This window comes from Microtus oregoni, unplaced genomic scaffold (genome assembly GCF_018167655.1).
Source record: "Microtus oregoni isolate MIOR12 unplaced genomic scaffold, Mior012 000023F_ref0000262, whole genome shotgun sequence".
NCBI lineage: Eukaryota > Metazoa > Chordata > Mammalia > Rodentia > Cricetidae > Microtus > Microtus oregoni.
This window is the reverse complement of record NW_024543082.1, coordinates 18926330-18951795: the sequence shown is the minus strand read 5'-3', so window position 1 is coordinate 18951795 and position 25466 is coordinate 18926330. Positions and strand designations below refer to the sequence as shown.

Here is a 25466-nt window from a genome sequence, read left to right as displayed (position 1 = left end):
CTGAATGCCCTCGGATGCTCTATGATTACTTTCTGTCAACTAGTTGCTAATTCAGTCTCTTGAACCATAGTTAATTTTATTTAATTAATGCAATTGCAAACTTCAGGTTTAAAGGTGATTGAATATCCCCCCAATAGATGACATCTGGAAAAAGGAGTTTAATCAAGTCAGGTCATGCATTATGCCTACCTGGCAAGGGGTTGGAAGAAGGAAAGAAGGACTACTGTGCAAAGTATTTGACAAAAATAAAGGTACCCATAAAAGTGAAATAATTGATTAGTATGGAATGAAACTTTTTAAAAAATGTTGAGAAAGATGTTGACATATGATGATACAACTTCTAATTACTATTTTATAGCAATTTAAATATTTAAAACTTTTATTTAAACACTTTCTAGTGTCAAGATATTCAGGTATGGATTGAAATAAAATGACACAGAAAGAACTGTTCATCTTTGTCTTGTGGCCAGTTCTGTGGCTTTAATTAGGGGATGACAACTGGAGAAAGGAATTTAACCAAGTAATCTTATGTGGTATGCCTACACTATACCTGGCAAGGAGCTGAAAGAAGAAAAAAAGGGGTTAGTGTACAAATTATTTGACAAAATAAAGTCATTCATAAATATGTATTAAAATGTAATTTCCAAGGTGTTGAATATCAGTGAAGATTAAACTTCTAATTTTTGCCTTACAAGGACTTAAATATTTAAATATTTGTATTTAAATATTTTCTAGAGTCAAATTATATGAATGGGAATCAAACATCACAGATTGATTCATTACCTGAGACAGAAGGTACCGTTCTTCTTTATCTTTGGCCAGCACTGGGGGAATGGAGAGTTCACCTTGCTGAGAAACAGTGACTACCGCTTTGGCTTCTGGAGAGACTTAGGATGAGTGGAAGAATCTGGTGATGTGAGAGTTATGTCAGGAGGGACCCTGAACGATGGCCTTTGCACCTTTGCTGTCTTAGAGTAAGAAAGGCTATGGGATTAACATCCTCCTAAGTCTGTGTTACAGAACTCTAGGTCATCTAATTAGATGACCTTTATTTGATGTGACTTGTGAGGACCTGAGGACCCCAAAGAGGCAAGTGCCACTGAAATGGTGTAGTTGAGATGGTTAATACAATGCTTATCAGAGTCAAGGCTCATTCACAGCGACTTCTGCTCCTGTTAAAGTGGTGACATCACTGACTCTTTTGTCACAGGTGGCTATAACAGATAATGTGTTGAGTAATCACCTCTCAGCAAACTTGTATCCATCATGGAATCTACGTCAGTATCCAGTCAGTGGGAGGTTTTATGGTGAGAGATGCATGTAGCACACAGGACTGGAGTTTTCTTTAGAAAGTGAATAATGTATTTAATTTTAATAGATTGAACATACAGAAACAAGAATTGTGAAATAAACTGAATGTTTCTACAATACATTTATAAGTCAAGCAATGCTCTTGTGAACATATATGCTGTTGTGGACAGACTTAACACAGGTTTCCTTTTCCTGTTCTTTGTGTGTGTGTCCAGTTAACACTACACTGTTTGTACAGATGGGTGCAAAGGCTCTGCTGTGCTGCCCTGCTATTCCAAAGACTAAAGCAGTATTAATAATGTGGGTCATAGCCTCCAGAGGCCAGCCTCCCTGCAGAATATTATACAGAGCAGAAATAAAGGAGATCGATGAAACCAACTGTACAGACAGGAGAATCATCTGGGCATCCACACCTGACCAGAGTCCTGACCTTCAGATCAATGCAGTGGCCCTCAGTCATGACGGGCTTTATTCATGTGATATAGCAACACTGCAGGGGAATTTCCTAAGGAGACATGACCTCTATGTGCTAGGTAAGTGACAGGGTCACATATCGTGCTATTTCAGGTCACCAGACTTTAGATAGAAACAGACTCCTTTGTAATTTGGGACAAGACTGAATCATTTTCGCTTCCATCTCCACAGTGCCTCCAGCAGTATCCCTGTTTCCAGGGGAAAACAGAACAGCAGTTTGTGAGGCAACTGCAGGCAAGCCGGCTGCGCAGATCTTTTGGAGTCCAGATGGGAATCACGTCACTAAGCAGGAATCACACAGCAATGGCACTGTGACTGTCAGGAGCACATACCACTGGGAGCAGAACAATGTGTCTGCTGTGTTCTGCTTTGTCTCCCATCCGATTGGCAACCAGACTCTGTCCATAGAACTCAATCAAGGTAATTGTTCCCCCTTTTAAAGAATAAATAATTGATATTTAACTTGTTCTTTCATGAAAGAGAAGTGTTCTAATTTCATTCTGTTTGTGACAAATACTGTAGCCAAGCCACTTAGAGGAGGAGAGAAAAGCCAAGACAACTCAAGCAGGAACCACGGAGCTGCTTACCAGCTCCTCAGACCTGTGCAACTATCTCACCTGCCCAGGGAGTGGGGCTACCCATAGTGCCCTGGCCTCTTGGGAAGATCTAGGCTAGGTCAAGTAGATAGTTAATGCTAACTAGGACAGCAGATCCACTTCAGACAGAAGTCACAAGTTTTCACTTATCACCTGCAGTTCTTATCAACTAGCTATAAAGTCAGGATGTTTTCATAAGCTGTGTATCAGGATCAGTAATTTGGTAGAATGAATGTTCACAGACTTTAGGATGCATATTACTTCATCTACTTCCCCTCTTTCTCCATTTATTTTTCTTCCCCCCCCCCTCTCTCTCTCTCTATCTATCTCTGGCTCTCTCTCTGCTCCTCTCCCTGTCTTTGTCTCTTCCCCCCATCCTCTCACTTCTCTTTTGCTGCTCCTGTACCTAGAGACCTGTCCCTATTCCCCTTCATAAGTGAATATTAACTGTAAAATAAAGGATAACCATGCTGCAATGCACAGATCCAGAGAGGCTAGGTAACCTAGGACCCAAGGTGAGACACATTGATGGCCCTGGGAAGGGGAGAAAAAAGAGATGTCATGGGTAGACTGGGGTTGGGTGGGCATGGGAACTTAAATGATTGGTTTGGAGAATAGGTAGAAGTTGAGAGTACTGAACAAAAACACTGGAAAGGGAGGCTTTTGGGGATCAGGCAGAAATCTGATGCAAGAGAAAACCCCATGAATTGACAAGGATGATCCTAGCTAAGACGCCTAGCAGTAGTGGATACATAGCCTGAACTGACCATGTCCTATGATCAAATTGGTGACTACTCCAGCTGTTATCAGAGAGCCTTCATCCAGTAACTGATGGGGACAGATATAGAGATCCACAGCTAAACAATAGGCTGGGTGTCAGGAATGCTTTTGAAGAGAGGGAGGAAGGAGTGTAGAAGCAAGAGGGACCAAGGACATCAAAGAAATCCCACAGAAACATGTATCGTGGCTTATAGAACCTCACAGAGTCTGAACCAACAACCAGGGAGGCTGTTGGGACTGATCTAATATGTGACTGTTGTGTAGCTGGGCTCAGAACACTGGGAACATGACTGTCCCTATCACTTTGGCTGGCTGGCAGGAACCTATTCCTCTCACTGGATTGCCTTGCCCAACTTAAACAAAAGGGGAGGTGTTTAGTCTCATGACTACTTGATATGTGATGCTTTGATGATACCCATGGGAAGCCTGCCCCTTTCTGAATAGGAACAGAGAAAGAGTGGTTTGGGGTGAGGTAGAGAGGAGCTGGGGAGTAGGGAATGGGAGGAGAGGAGGGAAGGGCAATTGTGACAGGTATGTAAAATGAAACCATCAATCAATAAATAAAAACATTTTTAAAAAAGTTTGTATCTCTTGGAAATGACAGGAAGTCTTCACCCATGAAACCTCAACAAGTCAACCATTAGTAGATATACACACAAGGCAGCGGTAAATCTCATGGATCCTCACTCCTTGTGTTTGTTTGAATGTAATTGGCTCCCATTATCTCATAGGGAGCAGCACTATAATGAGGTGTGGCTATGCTGGAGTGAGTATGGTCTTCTTGGAGGAAGTGTGTCACTGTGGGGGTGGACTTTGAGGTTTCCTATGCTCAGGAACCACTCAGTGAGGCATTTGACTTACTGTTGCTTGCAAGATGTAGGACTCTCAGCCCCAGCACCACATCTACCTGCATGCTTCCGTGCTCCCTGTCGTGATCCAAATGGACCAGACCTCTCAAACCATAAACAAGCCACTCTAATTAAATGTTGGCTTTATAAGAGTTGCCATGGTCAGATTTTCTCTTCAAGGAAATGAAGACCTTAATTAAGACACCCCTAGACTAAAAATTATACATAACAAGGGGTGCTACATAGGGGGAGAAGTAGTCTTCCCTCAGAAATGGTCCCCTAATTGGTTAATCTATATCAAGTGGCCAGTTCTGAAATTATGTACATTCAAGGAACATAAACTAAGCAGATGCCATTTACATATTATGTAAAAATAAGCAACAAAAACAGTTAAGAAAGTAGAAGTTAGGAATTTAAGAGGGAGCGTTGGGAGGTTGGAGGAAGGAATAGGAATGGATAGAAATGATGCAATTACATTTTCCTAAAATAAAATAAAGTTACATGGGAGCTCTTTCCTTATATAACTGGGAAGTTTTAACATACTACTTTGCACCTATTCACTGTAAAATATTTGTTAATGTCTATCAATCACAAAAGCTGGACTAGGTTACCAAATTTCATCCTGAAATAGTAGTATATGAGTAGTATTTGAAGTTTAATTGATAAGATTTTCTGATTTTGACCTTCCCTAAATTTAGGAATACTGTAAGTGATTTTACAGCTGTTTGTCTCAATTCCTTGATGAGAACCATTATTGAACTGACTTGTCCTTTGCCCTTGCCTGTAGTTACAGGTGTCACCATCACGCTGTGTTCCCTGCTGACCATTCTCTATGTGAAACTTTCCCTTCTGGGGATTATTCTGCTCATCCTAGGATTGGTTTTCTCCCAGAAGAGCAATTATTTCAGGTAGGAACAGAAAACTGCAAAGTTAGACTCCTAGAAAAGATTGAGCTCACAGTGGACTGGGAAAGTATGTTATATGACCCCATCTTGGTTGTTCCTTCAGCTCTTCTACAGCACCAGGCTTTCTTTAAATAAAGGAGCACAGGCACAGATACCCACAGTGCTAGCAAAGTTCTGACTTGCTGAAGTTCTGAGGAGGGGCTTAGCCTGGCCTTCTCTATCAGGAAATATGGTAGAAATTAAGTTGCAGGAACTCTATAAATTTATTTACAAGTTTCTTGACACCCATGGGTTTCTGTTCATTCCTGTATGTATTGTATTACATAATGTTTATTGTTGTTTATTTCTAGAAAATGAAAATCTAGATTTCTGAAGCCCATTAGTCTGATGACACAGCACAAGAAAACAGCCATTTGCCATCACCTTTCTCGTTGACATCCATCTAACCTGATCCTGATGCCTTCATGGTTGTTAGAAGTTATAAGGCTGCCTTCAGTCATGCAGTATGAATATACGGGCAAAAGCTTGGATCTCACCACTGTACATGTATGAATGGCTATCTACTCTCTCTTCCCCACGTTTCAGGTCAAAGAAGAAGAAGGCTTATCAAATGGTGATCAACAGTGCTGATTAGTATTATTCACCCACACTTCCAGGAATAACTTCCATCAACTTCCTGTTCCTAGTACATTTTACATGATCATAAATGTTAACACTGTCAGATACCATGACAAGCAACATCTTCAAGTCAGCCACTAGCCGGACTTCTTTCCTTACTTGCTTGCTACCAAGTAGCTGGACAGTTGTATTTTAAATTAATCATTGAGTACATATGATGTAGGATTCCCGTCTGTATGCTGTCAATATGCATCATAACCATTGGTGAATAAAGAAACTGTTTTGGGCCTCTGGAAGGGCAGAATAGAGCTAGGCAGGAAAACTAAACTTAATGCTGGGATAAAAAAGGCAGAGTCAGAGAAATGCCATGTAGCTGCCAAAGAAGACAGATGCCAGAATTTACCCAGTAAGCCACAGCCTTGTGGCAACATACAGCATAAAAGAAATGGGTTAATTTAAGATACAAGTGTTAGTTAATAAGAAGCCTAAGCTAATATGCCGAACAGTGTTTTCTTTTTTCTCTGATAATTTTTTTATTTCTTTATAAATAATAGGAATCACAATTTCCACTTCCTCCCCTTCTCCCACTTCCCCCCCCTCCCCTGTGCCTCTCCAGTCCTAAGAGAGGGCAAAGAAGCCAAAGGCCCTCCCAGCTCCATCCAGGTTTAGCAAGGTATGTATCCAAATAGACTAGGATCTCAAAAAGCCAGTGCATAGAGTAGAGAAAAGTCACAGTGCCATTATCATTTGCTTCTCAGTCTGCCCCAATTGTCAGTCACATTCAGAGGGTCCAGTTTGATCCCATGCTCATTCAGTCCCAGTCCAGCTGGCTTTGGTGAGTTCCCATTAGTTCAGGCACATTGTCTCAGTGGGTGGATCAACCCTTCATGGTCCTGACTTTTTTGCTCATATTCTCCTTCCTTCGGCTCTTCAGCTGGACCTTGGGAGTGTTCAACTATGTTCATAGCAGCATTATTTGTAATAGCAAGACCCTAGGAACAACCTAGATGCCCCTCAATGGAAGAATGGATAAAGAAAGTGTGGCACATCTACACATTAGAATACTACTCAGCGGTAAAAAACAATGACATCTTGAATTTTGCATGGAAATGGATGGAAGTAGAAAACACTATCCTGAGTGAGATAACCCAGACCCAAAAATATGAATATGGGATGTACTCACTCATTAGTGGATTCTAGACATAAACAAAGGACATTGAGCCTATAGTTCGCGATCCTAGAGAACCTAAGTAATAAGGTGAACCCAAAGAAAAACATATATAGATCCTCCTGGAAATTGGAAGCAGACAAGATTGCCAGGCAAAAGTTGGGAGCATAGAGGTGTTGCTCTAAGCTAATGTTTTATTCTAAAAATCTGTTCTCAGAGTAGTTTATATTCATTTGTGACTAGGGAGAAGAGAGGATTGTATTTGGGATAATTTATGAGTCAGTCCAGGAGTAGTAAGCCCACCTGTTCAGTCCTATGACCACCTAACTTATAGCAAGCCTAGACATAGTATGCTAGTCTATCTGAAGAAAAAGTGTGTGGACTGGTGAACACTTTGCAAATCTCTGCACACAATAAATGGCATGAATTTTTATTGTGTTGTGGAATATTTGTTAAGATGTGTTAACATTTATTTATGCTCTGGAATATTTGTTTAATGATGCAAAAATGTGTTGCATTATTTTATTTTGAATTGGATCAGTCCTGTAATGGTGCTGCCTGAATAACCTGATTGGTCTACAAAAGAGCTGAATGGTCAATATCTGGGTAGGGAAAGGATAGGCAGGGCTGGAAGACAGAGGGGATAAATAGGAGGAGAAATTTGGGAAAAAGGATTCAACCAAAGGAGTGAGAAAATAAAGGGAGGAGGACATCAAGGACCAGCTACCCAGATACACAACAAGCAATGCAATCAGAAGTAAAGAAGGGATATAGGAAGGTAAATGCCCAGAGACAAAAGGTAGACAGGATTCGGTTAAGAAAAGTGGGCTAGAAACAAGCCAAACAAAGGCCCAACATTTGTAAGTAATAAGACTCCATGCGATTTCTTGGGGAGCTGGGTGGTTGGCCCACAAAAGTGCAAAGAACAAAAGCATAAAAGTAAAAACTACTAACAAAAAAGGAACAGTGCCAGTATCAAAATTAGTGCCTATTTTGATAGTAGAGATCAGTATGAGTTGAGCAGTAAATAAATTCATAATTGTCACTTAAACACATTTAAGGGATGAGTTCTTTTTATCTATGTTTTCAGTACAACTTCTTCATGTTTAAGTCAGGACATAAAGAGTTAAGAGATCTAGTACTGTAATTCTGCAACAGACTAGGACATACAAGGGCAGAGATTACAAGCAGCTTGGATCATTGTCTCTCTTCCCTGTTCTACTTGTGGAAGACACTTCTCTTCACGACTGAATCTTCATCCCACCTCTCTTGTCTTGTTTCTAGTAGATCTCAAAGTTCTTTCCATAAAGAGTTTATGGACAGTCTTTATTCACTCCAAGTAGTTTTCTCTGATCAATAAAAGATACATAAATGACAGTTTTTCAGTTTTGAGTTTGGATCTCAAAAGGTCCTGAGTGTTTCTCCTTTTCATTCTGTGGGAATATGGATGACCTACCTGCTGGAGGATGAGAAGAGAACACAGCTGGTCCATGTCAGTCAAGCCTTTCCTGTTTCTGTTGAGTCAGCTCAAGTATCCAAGAGTGAGCTTTTTTTCAAAGCCTTGAGCAAACTCAATCAAAATCATCAGACATGATGATCCCTGCTAACCCTAGACAAATGAACAGTCATTGCCATAGAGTTCCTGTGTTTGCTTATCAGGTAGCACATTTGTGGCCTAAAGTAACTCACACATTGCTCAATAACATCACTCCAATTATGTAAGGACAGACACAGCTAGTAGCCTCTTTCAGTTTCCCTTGCATCTGCTCCTGACCATGAGTTCTGGCAAATGATAAGTGTGACATTTTCAGAACAGCCCTTTAGTGAAAGGGAAGGGTTTTCTTCTGCTTTCTAGTGTATCTGTGAAACTGCAGTACTGGAGTGATACCTGCAGATCCCAGAGTAACTTCATCCATGGATAATGCTGAGGATGAAAGCTACTAATTTAAGAAAAAAAAAAAACCCAGAACAATGGAAGGACTTGGCCTGATGTCCGTAGATTTGCCCCACCAGCCCTAGACCTATCTTAGTGTAATAGAGAATAAACCATGTTCTTCACAGTACTGCTATTTGGATTTTTAATTTGCACATAGCTGAGATTAATTATAATTGAAATAAATAATTGGTCAGTTTGGCAGTTTAGTATGATTAAAATTGGTTGTGTTCTACTCATGTTCATATTCTGGATCATTTTTATTCTTCCTTTAAATGTAATACTCTTAGTGTTCCTGTTGCTATGAAGAGATACCATGACCATGACCAATCTTATAAAATCAAATATTTAATTTTGGAGGTTTGCTTACAGTTTCAGAGTTTCAGTTCATTTTCATCATTGTGGGCATGGTGGATACAGGCAGATGTGGTGCAGGAGCAGTAGCTGAGAGTCCTACATCTTGTAGACAACAGGAAGTAGACTGACACTGAAAAAAGCTCATGTAAGAGGGACCCCAAAGCCTGCCCCCATAGTCACACACTTCCTCCAACAAGACCATACCTACCTCAACAGTGCTACAGCTCTTAATACTGCCAGGCTCTTTGGAATTCTAGTGGACAATTACGTTCAAATTCCACTTCATGGCTCCCATAACAATACCATAGTGCAAAATTCATTAGTCTAAATTCAAAAGATACCTAGTTTTTGAAAAAAGTACAGTCTCAACAATGTTTTAAAGTCCAATGTTCAAAACATTTTTTGAGGTTCATGCAATCTTTTAACTGTATTCATCGGTAAAAATAAAAATTAAAAAGAAGATCACATACTTCCAATGTAGAATGGCACATTATAGGATATAAACATTACTCTTCCAAAACATAGGGAAGGGAGCATAGCAAGGAAATACTGTACCAGAGCAAACTGGAAATCAGCAAAGCAGCTTCAAACTCTGCATCTCCATGTCTGCTGTCACAATCTTCAGATCTCCAAGTCTGTTCAACTTTGTTGACAGACACACACTTCTTTCTCTTGGGCTGGTTCCACTCTCTGTTAGCAGCTTTCCTTGACAGGCATCCCATGACTCTGGCATCTTTGACTTCTTGAGTTCTCCAAGGCAACCTAGGCTTCAACCTCACAGTTTCACACAATGGCCTCTCTAATAGGCTGCCCCTCAGTTACACCCCTGACACATTCCAGGCCTCAGTGGCATTCTTTAGGCCTTCCAGTTGTATCCCACCACACCCAACTGTAAGCTTTTCTTTAGTTCCTTTTCACAAGTTGAAAACTTAGGTGGGTGGGATGCTGTCCTGAAATCATCACACCCTTTATTCCATTTCTTAATCTGTTTATCTCTTTGAATGTAGAATTTAGCTCCCTTCTGTTAGGAATTTTTTCAATGTTAGGATTTTTTTTTCCTAAAGCGAGCTCTCTATCGACACAAAAATCCTAATCAAGCCAAACCACAAAAGCCAAATTAAAAGAGATCCAGGTTTAATAGAATTCCCGTGCTCTCAGGTGGCCCTGAAGGAAACTGGGAAGCTGCAAACACAATCACAGGGGAAAGAGAAAAGACTACAAAGGGACTTTCTAGGGGAGCAGTTTAAATAGACTGGGGGAGTTGTCAAGGTTTTGGTGGGCCACCTTGACACTCCTCCTGGGAGGGGCCAAGGCTTGGCAGACAGACTTGACACTCCTCCGGGGAGGGGTCAAGGTTTAGCAAGCACAAGGGAAGGACCTCCAAATATGGAATCCCAAGACTGGGACTTACATTCCAGACTGTCCATATAAGGGATGAGAGGAAGCTGAGGCAATACCTTGACTAACATTTAGGCTTTCTTTGGAAAAGGGGGCATTGACTCAATTTTGGCTACTTCCTGCGGGCATGGGGCAAGGTGGGGAAAAGGAGAGCTGGGTGTTGGTGGGTCCATGCTCAGCAAGAGGTGTAGCTGGAAAGGCACCCTGTGTACTGTCATCCTGTAGATGCCAGGCCAGGGAAGGTGAGAAAGCAGGTGTTGTGTCAGGTCCTGTCCATTGAAGTTTGAGAGACCTCAGAGTTATCTAAGAATATCTTGACCCAGTAAAGGTGCTGGGAAAGCAGGTATCACTGAGAAAGAATAAGAGAAAAATTGTCTTGCAAGAATGTAGGGCAGTGGAAAGTTTTAAGTGGGGAAGAACGGGTCCTGTCTAGCCTGATAACTGAAAATGGTGAGGAGAGGATAAGGCCCGAGTGAAATATTAGAACAGAAAATGTATCTCCCATGTCCAAAAGAAAAGTAATGGATTTACCTGCTACCTGCAGCTTTACCTTAGGCTTGGACAGGGTTATGGGATATACCAAGTCTGGGCAGCATCAACACTCTGCAAGGATGAGAAGTTTGAAGGCTGGCACAGTTTCACTTATCAGTGTTGGTGAGGACAGACCTTCATGGCATGGCATAGAAAACAAGCCCATACTGGGGCATTGTGATTTCCAGTGTTCAGGTTGCTGGCAGATAGGGCATAGCCTTGTAGGAGGCTTAGTGCAATATTGTGTCACATGGCCATTTAGGCCACACTTGAAATAGCTTGCCTGTGAGGCTGACTTAGGTTGAGTTCCACCAGGGTAGAGCCTTGTGGTTGGCTTCCCTTGTCCCCCTTCCTGTGGCCTTAGGGCAGCTGCTAAGGTCTGAGCTTGCAGACTAACTGCTTGTTGTAGCTTGTCTGTTGAGAAGACTCAGCTGTTTCTTCTTGGGCATTAAAAACTTTAAGGACCATTTTCATCAATTCCCGTTTAGGGGTATGGGGACCCTCCTCAGCCTTTTAAAACTTTTTCTAATGTCTGGTGCTGACTGAGAAATAAAATGGGTAACCAAGACTGTGGCTCCTGATGGGGAGGCTGGATCTAGACTGGTGTACTGGACCATGGTCTCTTGTAACCAATTTTAAAAAAATGGCTGGATTTTTAAAATTAACTACTTTTTTTCCAAGACCATTTCCATACCCTGAAGGAGGCAACAAACCAAAATGCCTCTCCTCTGTAATTAAACTCTTTATTAGATGCAGAAGGATTAGTAGAAAAGGAACCTAGCCACTTTTCAATCTGAGTAAGATCTGGAAGAGAAAGGGAACATGAACTTTCATAATGCCATCGACTCCCTCCACTTCCCAGAGAGGGCAGAGAAGGGTGGAGCTATGGTGGGATCTGGTATGGGAGGAGATTGGGGAGGATTGAAGGGGCTAGCCAAGTGTACACAGGGGTTCCAAGGGTGGGAAGATGAGATAGAGGCAGGAGGAGAAGGAGGGAGGAATGTGGGTAAGAGGGAAGTTGACCTTGAACTTCCGGACTGGTGAGAGAGGGGGTAGACAGGGAAGGAGAAAATGTGGAGAATGTTGCTTCACAGAAGGGGGTTGGGTAGTGTGTGTTTGAGGGAGTAGTGGAGGGGCAGTGCCTCTGGCTGCATGGTCCAGCTGGAATTGTCAGGGTCCCAATTTCCAGATGATTGGGAATTTGGAGGTGTTGTGGCCCTAGTGTCCAAGACTGGTGCTGTGAGACACTGGCTACTGAGGGAAGGGTGAGAGCACAGACCCTAAAAATCATGGATATATGTAAGCTCTGCCCATTTGTCCCTAAGGCAATAAAAATTTTCTAGGTCCCAGAGGACGGAAAGCTCAAGGCTTCCTTCTGATGGCCAACGTGCCCCATTGTCAAGATAGTATTGAGGCCAAATCTTAGTACTTAGGGAAATTAACTATTCAGGTCATACCGTATCAAACAGCCCCAATTTATAAAGATTTTGTAAGAGACATCCCTGGGCCACAGTGGATCTGGCTTTAAACAGCAAGTGACCATGTTAAAGTCTATGCCTGACTGTGTGGCCTAAGTCTATTACAGTGCATCTGCCAAATTAGCTCTAAGGGCTAAACAGGGTCATGGAAATTGAATGATAGATGTCCCTAGAGCAAAGAAAATCCACCTCAGCTAGGCGCAGCCTAGCTGCTGAGATCAGACTCTTGGCATGGGCCTGCAGCTTCCACAAGAGTCTGATAATTGACAAAAGCAAATACAAATGGGTCCCCCCAAACCCTATAGCATAGACAAGAAAAAGGACTCACCAAGACACAGCTGCTGTAGTCACGGAGCAGGTTTTAGTGTGGCATGGAAAGATCAGATTGTGAACTAGTGCGCTTTCGACACGTGGCCATAGGCCATGCAGAAAGACTTCCCTATCTTGGTGGGACCTCCAGATGTTAGGAATTTATTCCTAACGTGAGCTCTCTGCCAATGCAAAATCTCAATCAAGACAAATCACAACAAGACAAATTAGAGGAGGTCCAGATTTAATGGGATTCCTGTGCTCTCTGGTGGTCCCAAGGTAAACCAGGAAAGCCACGAACATGACCACCAGGAGGGGAGAGAATAGAAATCATGAGGGACTTTCTGGGGGAGCAGTTTAAATTGACTGGGTGAGTGGTCAAGATTTTGGCAGGCTGCCTTGACACTCCTCCGGGGAGGGGTCAAGGTTTGGCGGGTACAGGGGTGGGGCTTCCAAATATGGAGGCCTGAGACCGGGAGTTACACCTTGCACTTTCTGGTTTGCTTTTTCTCCTCAAAACAAGTTGTGATAAACATTTTAATCTCTAACACTATAAACTTCAAACCAAAATTAATCCAAAGGGATGGGGAAGGACACTATATACACATCAAAGGGAATATCAAGTTAAAACATATTTTAGTTCTTAATATCTATGCCCCAAACATAAGGGCACCAAATTTGAAAAGAAACATTATTATGACATAAGTCACATAGTGAACCTCACATATTTATAGTGGGAGACTTTAGTACCCCTCTTTGACCAATTGACAGATCATCAGACAAAAACTAAAAAGAAATACTGGAGCTAACAGATATTATAAACTAAATGGGTCTAATAGATATTTATAGAACATTTCACCAAAATATAAAGAATATATCTTCTTCTCAGCACTTTGTGGAACTTTGTCCAAAACTGACCACATACTCCGACACAGAGCAAATCTCAATGGATACAGAAAAACTGAAATAAATCCCTGCATCCTGCTAGATCACTACAAACTAAAGATGGATACAGCAATAACAGAAGCAACAGACAGCTTACTAACTCATGGAAACTGATAAACTCTCTACTGATTGAAAAATGGATAAAGACAAAAATATAGAAAGAAATTTAAGACTTTTTAAAATTGAATGAAGAGGAATACACAACATAACCAAACACATGTTTCACAATGAGTGTGGTCCTAAAAGGAAAGTTCATAGCAATAAGTACCTACCTAAAAAAAATCTAGGGAGATCTCACACTGGCAACCTCACAGTATAACTGAAAGCTCTAGAACAAAAGGAAGCAAGTTAAGTAGAGTGGAGTAGATGGTAGGAAGCAATCCAACTGAAAGTCAAAGTCAATAAAATAGAACCAAGGAAACAATGCAATGAATGAATGAAAGAAATGTTGATTCTTTAAGAAAAAAATCACTAAGACTGATAAACCTTTATCCAAATTAACTAAAAAGCATAAAAATGTTCAAATAAACAAAATCAGAAATAAAAAGGAGTATATAACAACAGACACCAAGATAATCTGAGAATCATAAGGATATACTTTACAAAACCTTTACTCTGTCAAATTGGAAACCTAAAAGAAATAATTTTGTTAATAAGTACCACTTACCAAAGCTAAATTAAGACCAGATAAACAATTTAAACAGACCTTAATCATTAATTAAATGGATGTAATCATTAAAAGTCTCCCAAACAAAAAGGAAACAACAAATAAAAACTACCCTGGACCAGATGGTTTTAGTGCAGAATTCTATCAGACTTTCAAACAAGCATTAACTCCAATACTCATCTAATTATTCCACAAAATAGAAAAAAGAGAAACCTTGCCCAATAATGTTATGAGGTCACAGTTACCAATGAGCCCACACCAAATAAAGACCCAAATGAAGAAAGAGAATTACAGACAAATTTATCTTATGATCATAGATGCAAAAAGGCTCAAATAAATACTAACAAACCAAGTCCACGATTACATCAAAAAGATCATCCAACAAGATCAAGTAGACTTCATCCCAGGGATTTGTCAATATATGAAAATCAGTAAATGTAAACATATAAACAAACTTAAAATATAAAAACTACATCTCATTAGATGCAGATAAGGATTTTGACAAATTCCATCAAACTTTCATTATAAAAGTGCTGAAAAGTCTGGTGGTGGTGTTACATACCTTTAATCCTAGCAATTATGAGGCAGATCTTTTGACTTCAGGTCAGCCAAGTCTTTAATGTGAGTTCCAGGACAGTCAGAGTTGTTACACAGAGAAACAATGTCTTTTAAAGCTAAAAACAAAAAAGACCACATGATCATTTAATCTACTAAACAATGTGACTAGGATTACAGTTTTGACTTTGGTGGTTGGCTCCACCCGATTCCTTAGTTCTTTGAGAATCTAGCGTCATGTCAGAAGTACTGATGAGAGCCATGTTTATTGGCACAACTTTGTGGAGTTTCAAGGTCCATGCTACCACCAAGACGCCTGCTTCCAGATGCACATAAACACTATCTGTTTGGTGGCAGAGCCTCTCAAAAGAGCTGTAAGATTTTGCCAATAAGGCTGAGTCTTCAGAGTTAGTGGAACCATGCTTCTTCTTGCCTCTAGCAAACAGAGTCCACCCTAGACAATGTTACAACCAAGAAGCTGTGCTTGACTCTGGCCTCTTCCTTCTAGAATCCTTTTTTTTTTCTTTAAAGTTTTCTCAGGCTTTATGTGGAAATTCTTGCTAAAAGTTTGGGTGCCATTTGTAGACAGAAGTGTCTGTCCCATTCCCCACCCCAGTTCCTCAGCTGTTCAGTCCCAAAGAATCACATAAAGGCTTCTATTAATTATAAACTATTTAGCCTGTTAATTCAGGCTTATTATTAACTAGATCTTACAACTTAAGTTAACCATTAATTCTTAACTATTTTTAACTATGTGGCTTGATACCTTTTTTCTGTGAGGCATTTTCCTCTTGCTTCCTCTGCATCTGGCTGGTGACTGACTCTCTGCCTTTCCTCTACTGTGAATTCTCTTAGTCTGGTTACCCCACATATACTTCTTGCCTGGATTCTGGCCAATCAGCATTTTATTAAATCAATATGAGTGACAAATCTTTTTTTTTATTTTTTTTATTTAAATTTATTTATTTATTAAGGATTTCTGCCTCGTCCCCACAACCGCTTCCCATTTCCCTCCCCCTCCCCCGATCAAGTCCCCCTCCCTCATCTGCTCAAAGAGCAATCAGGGTTCCCTGACCTGTGGGAAGCCCAAGGACTGCCCACCTCTATCCAGGTCTCGTAAGGTGAGCATCCAAACTGCCTAGGCTCCCACAAAGCCAGTACGTGCAGTAGGATCAAAAACCCACTGCAATTGTTCTTGAATTCTCAGTATTCCTCATTGTCCGCTATGTTCAGCTAGTCCGGATTTATCCCATGCTTTTTCAGACCTAGGCCAGCTGGCCTATCATACAACAAAAGTATATGCTCAACTATGTTCATGGCAGCATTGTTTGTAATAGCCAGAACCTGGAAACAACCTAGGTGCCCTTCAACGGAAGAATGGATGAAGAAAGTATGGAATATATACATATTAGAGTATTACTCAGCAGTAAAAAACAAGGACTTCTTGAATTTTGCATACAAATGGATGGAAATAGAAAACACTATCCTGAGTGAGGTAAGCCAGACCCAAAAAGAGGAACATGGGATGTACTCACTCATGTTTGGTTTCTAGCCACAAATAAAGGACATTGAGCTTATAATTTATGTTCCTAGAGAAGCTAAATAAGAAGGTGAATCCAAAGACGAACACATAGGCATCCTCATGAATATTAACCTTCATCAGGCGATGAAAGGAGACAGAGACAGAGACCCACATGGGAGCACCGGACAGAAATCTCAAGGTCCAAATCAGGAGCAGAAGGAGACGGAGCACGAGCAAGGAACTCAGGACCACGAGGGGTGCACCCACACACTAAGACAATGGGGATGTTCTATTGGGATCTCACCAAGGCCAGCTGGCCTAGGTCTGAAAAAGCATGGGATAAATGAGTGACAAATCTTTACAGTGTACAAAAACATTATCCCAGAACAGATAAAGGGACAGAGTACTAGAGAAGAGAACTGGAATCAGGGGTAGCTCTGGGATGAGCAGGAAACCTAGTACGATGGAAACTCCCAAGAATCTATGAAAATGATCCTTTTTAAGACTCCTAGCAATGGAGACTTGGTTTGGGACACAAACCCAGCCACATAACCTCTGACCCACAATTTGTTCTGTCTTCAATTGATGTGGGATCACCCTCTGTGTGCTATGAGTATGTTTTATTACCATTGGTTAATAGATAAACTGTTTTTTCCTACGGCAGGGCAGAATATATGTAGTCTTGAAAGAGAGAAGAAAAAAGAAATAAATATTTTTAAACAACAAAAAAAGTCTTTAAAGAGGCAATAAAATAATATAAAACAAATAAGCCACATAAAAATGAAAATGCATGGTGAGTCTGGATTATGTATTTTATTGTGGGTTCTTTTAATTTTTTGACTAAGAATGAGCTAACTACAGAGAGACATTTTATTGTATAGGCTGCTAAGCTAAACCAACAATATATTTTAAAAGCATTTGATTTAAAATTTTGATCCTTTGAAGAGGATCTGTTTTGTTTCCACAGAAGATGAGAATCTGCAGATTTCTTCCAGACTAATGTGGTTTGATGTAACAGAACCTGAAAAGTCTCAATGAACCCTAAAAATACTTTGCCTAACAAACAACAGGAAGCAGTTGGAAGAAAAGAACACCAAAATTCCCAAAATGATTGTTTATAAATGTTTGTTTTCATTAAAAGAGGACTGAGTGTTAGTGGTTAACAGTCACAGCCAATCTCTTTCTTAAAAAGGGGAGGAGCCGGGCGATGGTGGTGCACTCCTTTAATCCCAGCACTCGGGAGGCAGAGGCAGGCAGATCTCTGTCAGTTCGAGACCAGCCTGGTCTACAAGAGCTAGTTCCAGGACAGGTTCCAAAGCCACAGAGAAACCCTGTCTCAAAAAAAAAAAGGAGGGTATGATATAGAAATAAATACATTGGTATGGACTTTGGTTTATTGATACAAATTTAATGAAAAATTTCCTGTATGTATATTTTATTCTTGTTTAAGGTATTATGTTTATACAGTTCATTTAAAAAGCTAATATATAATTAAAATCATGGATTAACTATTATTGTAACAGTCAAACTTGTAGTCATGTTAGTTAGGTTTTCTAGATATACAGAGATATATTTCAGTTAGATTGATAATCTTCAACACTTAAAAGACAAGCAGAATATGACATTTAAAATGTATTAAAAACAGACTTTTCTTGACAGTGAGGCATGTCTGCTTCTGGCAGCAACAGTTACTTCAGAGAGGTTGATGGGCATTGAAGAAACTCATTATGGAATTTGCCTTCAGTATGACAAGGCTAACCATTTGGGAAAGAAACTGCTCTTGCTTGGACTGCTAGACAGTATGCTGTATAAACCGAAGATGCAGGACTCAGGGAAAAATGACTGCTAAACTTGCCAAATGAAAGAGAGACACTCCTTCAGGGTTCCTACTTCACGAGAGAGTCTGCCAGAAATTCTGTAGGACAAAGAAGAAAGAGACTGAGAAACTGCAAATATAGGCAAAACGGTCTTTCAAATTTCCTGCTTCAAAGAAAAAACTGCTATGGGCCTATAGGCTGAAGATGGAAGACCCAACTTTACAGAAGAACTTTGGGTGACTGTACAGGCAGCAAGATGTTTCTGTCAATCTAGAGTTTTAGAAATTGCTTATAACACACTTCCTGTTAACCTAGGTAATATATCTTTCTGGGGTCTTTGATGAATTTGAAGATAGATCACTATAGTTTTTTGTAGTTATGATAAAAGATAAATTAGATATGAAACTCTAGACTCACAAAGATAAAATAGATGATAGATACTTTCTTTAATTTTGCCAGATATATCTGTTTTGTTATATGTAATTTTACTAAGTTGAAACCTTTTTTTTTATTTAGACAGGAAAGGAGAGATGTTTTGGATTCCCCTCTGTGTGTTACATGTTTTATTACCAATGGTTAATTGTTACAAGGAGTGAGCTCATGGTTTGTCCTGGCTGCCCAGCTAGCTCATACCTGAAATAACCACACAGAAACTGTATTTATTAAAGCACTTCTTGGCCCATTAGCTCTAGTTTCTTATTGGCTAATTCTTACATCTTAATTTAACACATTTCTATTAATCTGTGTATGGCCACATGACTGTGTCTTACTGGCAAGATTCTAACCAGTGTCCTTCTCAGGTAGAAGACCCATGGCGTGTCTCTCTTTGCCCTTCTTCCCAGCTTTCAGTTCTGTCTCCTCCGCCTACCTAAGTTCCACCCTCTCAGGCCCAAAACAGTTTCTTTATTCATTAATCAATAAAAGCAACAAATGAATAGAAAAACCTCCTACACCAGTTAATAGAGAATCTGCCTTGGCCTCTGCTCAGGCAGAATAGAGCTAGGTGAGAAAACTAAACTGAATGAAGGGAGAATGAAGGCAGAGCCAGGCAGAGGCCATGTAGCAGCTCAAGAAGCAAGAGGCAATAAACCTTGAGCCTCATGGCAAAATATAAAATAATAGAAATGGATTAATTTAGGATATAAGTGTTAGTTAATAGTAATACTGAACTAATAGGCCAAACAGTGTTGTAATTAGTATAGTTTCTGTGTGAATATTCAGGTTTGGGGTGCTGGGAAATGAAACACAGTCTCCACTCATATTGAAGGTATGCTGGGACACAGGTAGAGCAGAAGTTATGGCTGTGGCCAACCATTGATTGGTCCATCTTGAGACTCTTACTATGTATGAGAGGGAGCCAACCCCTGACACAGCACAGAGGGCCAGAACACAGAGGCTGGGGATCTACAAGATCTACAATCTAGAATAGTACCAAGCATGACTGGCAAAACAGAAAAAAGGTCAGTGAAATGATATCTAATGATATTCTGCTATCCCTATAGATGATTCCCTATTCAAATTGTCATCAGAGAGGTATCACCAGCAGCTGATAGAAACAGATACAGACCCATAGCCAAACATTAGGCAGACCTGGGGGAATCCTGTGGAAGATGGGTATCAAGAGGGGCCAAGGACAATCCAAGAAACCCCACAGAATCAACTAACTTGGGCCCATAAGTGCTCACAACCAGAGAACTTGCATGGGACTGACTGACCTAGATTCTTTCACATATGGTACAGTTGTATAGCTTGGTCTTCTTGTGAGACTCCCAACAGAGGGAGAAGGAGCTGACTTTAACTCTGTTACCTACTTTAGGACACTTTCTCTTACTGGGTCACCTAATTCTGCCTTAATAGGAGAGGAGGTGCCTAGTCTCACTGATTCTTGATATGCCATGGCTGGATGATATACATGGGAGGCCTGCACTTTTCTGAAGGGAATGGAAAAGTGGAAGTAAGGGGAAGAGGGGAGGTTCGAGAGGGAGGCAGGAAGGAAACTTGAGTAGGCTGAGAAAATAAATCAATATAAAAACAAAGTCATGGAAAGATTGGAAATACCAATGCCATACCGTAACACAGTAAATGCAGTTTACAGCAATCTCATACCCAACATCAACTTAAACAGAGAAAAACTCAAAGCAATTCCACTAAAATTGATAATAAATCATGGTTCTCTACTTTCTCCACATCTATTCAATATAGCACTTGACTTCCTAGCTAGAGCACTAGGACACCAAAAGGAGAACAAGGGGATACAGATTGGAAAGGAAAAAGTAAGACCTGTTTTTTGCAGATGATACGATAGTATACATAAGTGACTCCAAAAATTCTAACAGGGAGTTCTTACAGCTGATAAACACCTTCAGGAATGTGGCTGGATACAAGATTAACTAAAAAAAGAAAGTGAATAGCCCTCCTATGCAAAAATGAAAAAGAAAATTTCCCAGTAACCTACAATACAAAATATCTTGGTGTTAACTAACCAAGCAAAGGAAAGCCTTGTATGACACAAATTCAATTTTTTGAAAAAAATAGGAGAAGATATCAGAAGAGGGACATTTATTCTATGCCCATGGATCAGTAGTAACAAAGTAAAAAGCAAAGAAGGGAATCCTACTGTTGAAATAAGAGTGGTGGGGCTGCATCCCTGGCACCCTGGCCGCCTACATGGCTAGCTTATGCCTGAAATAACAATACACAAACTGTATTCATTTAATCACTGCTTGGCCCATTTCTATCTAGCCTCTTCTAGGCTAACTCTCGCACCTGGACCAGCCCATTTCTAATATTCTATGTAGCACAGCTAGGTGTGCTTACCGGGAAGATTCTAGCTTACGTCCATCCTGGGTCAGAGCTTCATCGCGTGTGTCTGCCCGGGAGCCGGGAGCATGGTGTCTCTCTGAGGGGTCTGCTCCCGAGAGGAGAGCTGTCGAGTCTGAGCTCACTTCCTCTTCCTCCCAGCGTTCTGTTCTGTTTACTCCTCCCATCTATCTTCTAACCAATGAGGGCCAAGCAGTTTCTTTTTATTTAACCAATGACCTTCCTCCATCATCCTACTAAAATAAATCTACAGATTCAATGAAATCCCCATCAAAAGTCTAATACAATTCTTGACAGATCTTGAAAGGTCAATTCTCAGTCTCATAAAGAAAAACAAAAGCCCAGAAGAGTCAAAACAATCCTGAACAAGATAAGAACTGCAGGAGCTATTGCCATTCCTGATTTCACGGTGTTTTACAAAGCTATAGTAATGAAAACAACATGGCATTAGCATAAAAGTAGATGTGTTACTCAATGGAATTGAATTGGAAATCCAGACACAATACACATACCTATGGACACCTGAATTTTGATAAGGAAGCCAGAAATACACACTGAAAAGTAGATAGCATTTGTAAACAATCTTTGTCAAACTAGATCTTTGCATGCAGAATGCAAACAGATTTATATCTATCACCCTGCACAAAAACTCAACTCCAAATGAATCAAAATTTTAACATAAAACCAGATACATTGAACCTGATAGACATGAAAGGGGGGAAGCAGCCTTGAACGCATTGGCACAGGAGAACAGAACACCAGTAGCGAAGACACTAAAATCCACAATTATTAAATGGGACCTCATGAAACTGAAAAGTTGCGGTAATGCAAAGGACACCATCCTTTGGACAAATGGGCTGCCCACAGAATGAGAAAGTTCTGCCAACTCCGTATCTGATAGAGGACTAATGTACAGATCTACACAAAGAATTCTCAATAGAGACTACTCAAGTGGACCAGAGACACTTAAAAAAATGCTGAACATCCTTAGCATCAGCAAAATGCAAATCAAAACTACTCTGAGATTCCATCTTACACCTGTCAGAATGGCTAAGATCAATAATACCTGATAAGATCAAAGCTCATGCTGGTCAGGATATGGAAAGACGGCAACATTTTCCATTGCAGGTGGGAGTGCAAACTTGTACAACCATTGTGGAAATCAAAATGCTGGTTCGGTGATGGTGCACGCCTTTGTTCCCAGCACTCGGGAGGCAGAGGCTGGTGGATCTCTGGGAGTTCAAGGCCAGCCTGGTCTACAAGAGCTAGTTCCAGGACAGGCTCCAAAGCTACAGAGAAACCCTGTCTCGGAAAACCAAAAAAAAAAAAAAAAAAAAAAAAAAAAAATTGATGGAAATCATTCTACCTCAATATCTCGCTATACTACTCTTGAGCTTACTTATACTCAAAGGACTTTTCATACTATCACAAGGACATTTGCTCTACAATGTTAATGCTACTGTGTTTATAATAGCCAGAAATTGGAAACAACCCAGGTGGTTCTTCCACTGAAAAATGAAGAAAGTGTGATGCATTTACACAATGTAATATTACTCAGCAGTCTTAAAAAATAGACATCATGAATTTGTGGGCAGGTGGATGGTACTAGAAAAATAGCATAAAGAGTGAGGTAACCCATACCCAAAAAGATATACATGTTATGTGTTCTATTCACATATATGTGTACATTGGAAGTTAAATAAATGGGCTATAATCAATAGATCTAGGGAGATTAGGTATAGAGGAAAGGACTTGGGGGAGGGACATGAATCTCTTTTGGAGGGGAAAATAGAATAGATTTTACGGGTGTGCTGTGTGTAAGGGAATGGAAGAGGAGGAACAGGTGGAGAGGAGGAGGGGACATGGAATTCAGGGAGTGATGGCTAGAATTGAGGGGCATTTGAAGGGTGGTATAGAAACCTAGAACACTGGAAACTTCCAAAATATATGAAGGAGATCCTAATGAAGTCTGCAAATCATGAGGGAGACGGAGTCCCAAATGGCCATCTCTTGTCACCAAACGAAGATCCCATACTGGAATCAGATTACATCCAATTGAATTGTTGGCCAAAGGAGCCCCATGGGAAAAAAAGTCCCCAAACACCTTGGTTTGTTGCTAAGAAAATAAGCTACACAAATTGACAACAAGGCCCTATTACTGAAGACAACATCCACACAACTCATTGAACATGAAGAGGTTGACCTAGTGCCTACATAGAACTTTCAGCCCTACATTCTAGGGTCTGGTATAGACAGGTACTCTGCAGGCTACCAAAAAAAGAAACTTAAGCTCCATTCAGCCACCACAAAACCTTTGATCTGTCCTGCCTGCAAAATAGGCTAGGCCAATGATGGCACAAAGCTTCTGGGAGTACTCAGCTAATGTCAGAATCAACGTAAGTCCCATTCCGTGAGGTAGAGCTAATACCTAACAGTGCTTAAGTGACCTAGGACCAGAGACTAGCTTGCCCAGATACCGAGGATAAAATCAAATAGTACTGGTCTAAGAAAACAAAGTAACAATAAAATGGCTCCTTACTATATTTTGCTATACTCCTAGATCAGGGCTTTATTAAGCCATCATCAGAGAAGCTTCCTCCTGTATCAGATGGGAAAAATACAGAAAACCAGTACACACACACACACACTCAGAGGGAGGGGGGGAGGAGACAGAAAGAGATAAATAGAGAGAGACAGATACAGAGAGACAGATATATACATACTTACATACATACAGACAGACAAAGACAGAGATATACTTTAGAACACACAACTCTAAGTGGGATGCCTTTAACAAATCCCTCCCCTCAGCGCTCTAGGAACCCTGCAGCAGAGAAGACTAGAAAGAGTGGAAAAGCCAGAGGGATGGAGGACACCAGGAGAACAAAGCTCTCTAAATCAACTATGCAAAGTTCACATGACGTTACAGAGTCTGAAGCAGCAAGCACAAGGCCACAGGGGTCTGCCCAGGTCTTCTGTGTTTCTATTATAATTTCAGTTTACTGTATTTATGGGACTCCTGAGCATGTGAACAAGTAGGTCTCTGATTCTTCTGACTTCCCTTGAGGTTCTTTTCCTTCTGTTTATTCCCTTGTTCAGCCTCAGTGTGGTGGATTTTGTTTTATCTTATTATATTTTATTCTGTTGTTTTGTGATGATATCTTAGAAGTCTGTTCTTTTCTAATGAGAGACACAAAGGATCTGGTTGGGGGCAGAAGTGGGAAGGAACTGAGGGCATTAGTGGGAAGAGGAACTGAAATCAGGATATATTGTATGAGAAAAGAATCTATTTTTCATAAAAGTGGGAAATACTATCCTAAAGCCTACCATGCCCAGGTCTTGTGAGGTTATTCAAGCTAACAAACCCAGCAGGCCTTCCCCTACCCCTACCCCTTGATTTTCACACATGAGCCATTTCCTACACATCCAGCTTGCTGTTCCCCTGTTGCTGGGCCTATGCCTTGTGTCTGCACAGTAATTTCTTTCTTTTTGGAACTGTAAGGATGGAAGAACATTTTGACTCTCCAAGTATCTTTGTGCTCTAGTTTGTCATCACGGGAGTCGAAAGCTCTCGAATGCAGGTTGTTTTCTAGCTTCTGGGGGCTGCTGGCATCTTTGTGGATTCTTGACTTGCAGAAGAAACAGGCCTCTGTCTTTGCCTTTGTCTTCACAGGTATGTATCTCATATGCATGGATATTCTCGTTCATTTTTCATATGGATGCCAGTTGCACTGGACTGGGATCCAATCTATCCCAAACCTATATAGTTTCATTTTTACTAATTATAGATTAAAAGACTTTATTTTAAAATAAGGCTACAATTTCAGGCATTGAGACACAATTTTAATATAAAAAGTAGGCATAGACAGGCAAGTTAACCAATGACAGCAAGTAATGGCTAAAAGTCCCACTATCCCATGATCCATCACCCTATTTGGAGGTATATATCCAAGAAAATGGGTGCCATAGAAACCAAAAAAAGTATATACAAATCAAGAATTCTCATTTATATACGTTAGTCACCTAATTAAGTAATTCAAATTCACAGAGAAACTTATGAATACATGATGATAAATTTTTGGTAAGTCCAAACCAGCATGCAGGGATGAACTCTTCAAAGCACTGCATTCATGTGGACCTCAGTAACTGACTGACTACACGGGCCAGTGGTGAGAGATGTCAGAGCTGTGTTGTTTGCTTCTTGGGAAGGAAAACCAAGGAAGAGTGTGTCAGGAACTTTGAATTAGCAAAATGTCAGCGCCTCGGTTTGGAAATTTTGCAAAAGGGGAATTGCCATAAAGTCTATCTTAATATTTAATATTATGGAGAGAATGAATGAGTTATGCTTTTCCTTCTTTCCTTGTCACTCAGAAGACATCACTGATGTTTTTTCCTGTGCATGCTTAATCATCCAATAGCACACAGAATGGAGAT

The 25466-nt window shown here is 40.5% G+C and overlaps 1 protein-coding gene across 1 annotated transcript; it reads left to right on the top strand.

The window, feature by feature from the left end:
- The first annotated feature begins 746 nt into the window (after window positions 1-746).
- Window positions 747-5671, top strand: LOC121461615 (cell surface glycoprotein CD200 receptor 5-like). The gene is made up of 5 exons (XM_041672709.1): window positions 747-795; window positions 1527-1844; window positions 1957-2205; window positions 4797-4917; window positions 5265-5671. Exons 1-5 carry the CDS (start codon window positions 747-749, stop codon window positions 5269-5271), a joined length of 744 nt encoding a protein of 247 aa, XP_041528643.1. The 3' UTR covers window positions 5272-5671.
- Window positions 5672-25466: the final 19795 nt, after the last annotated feature.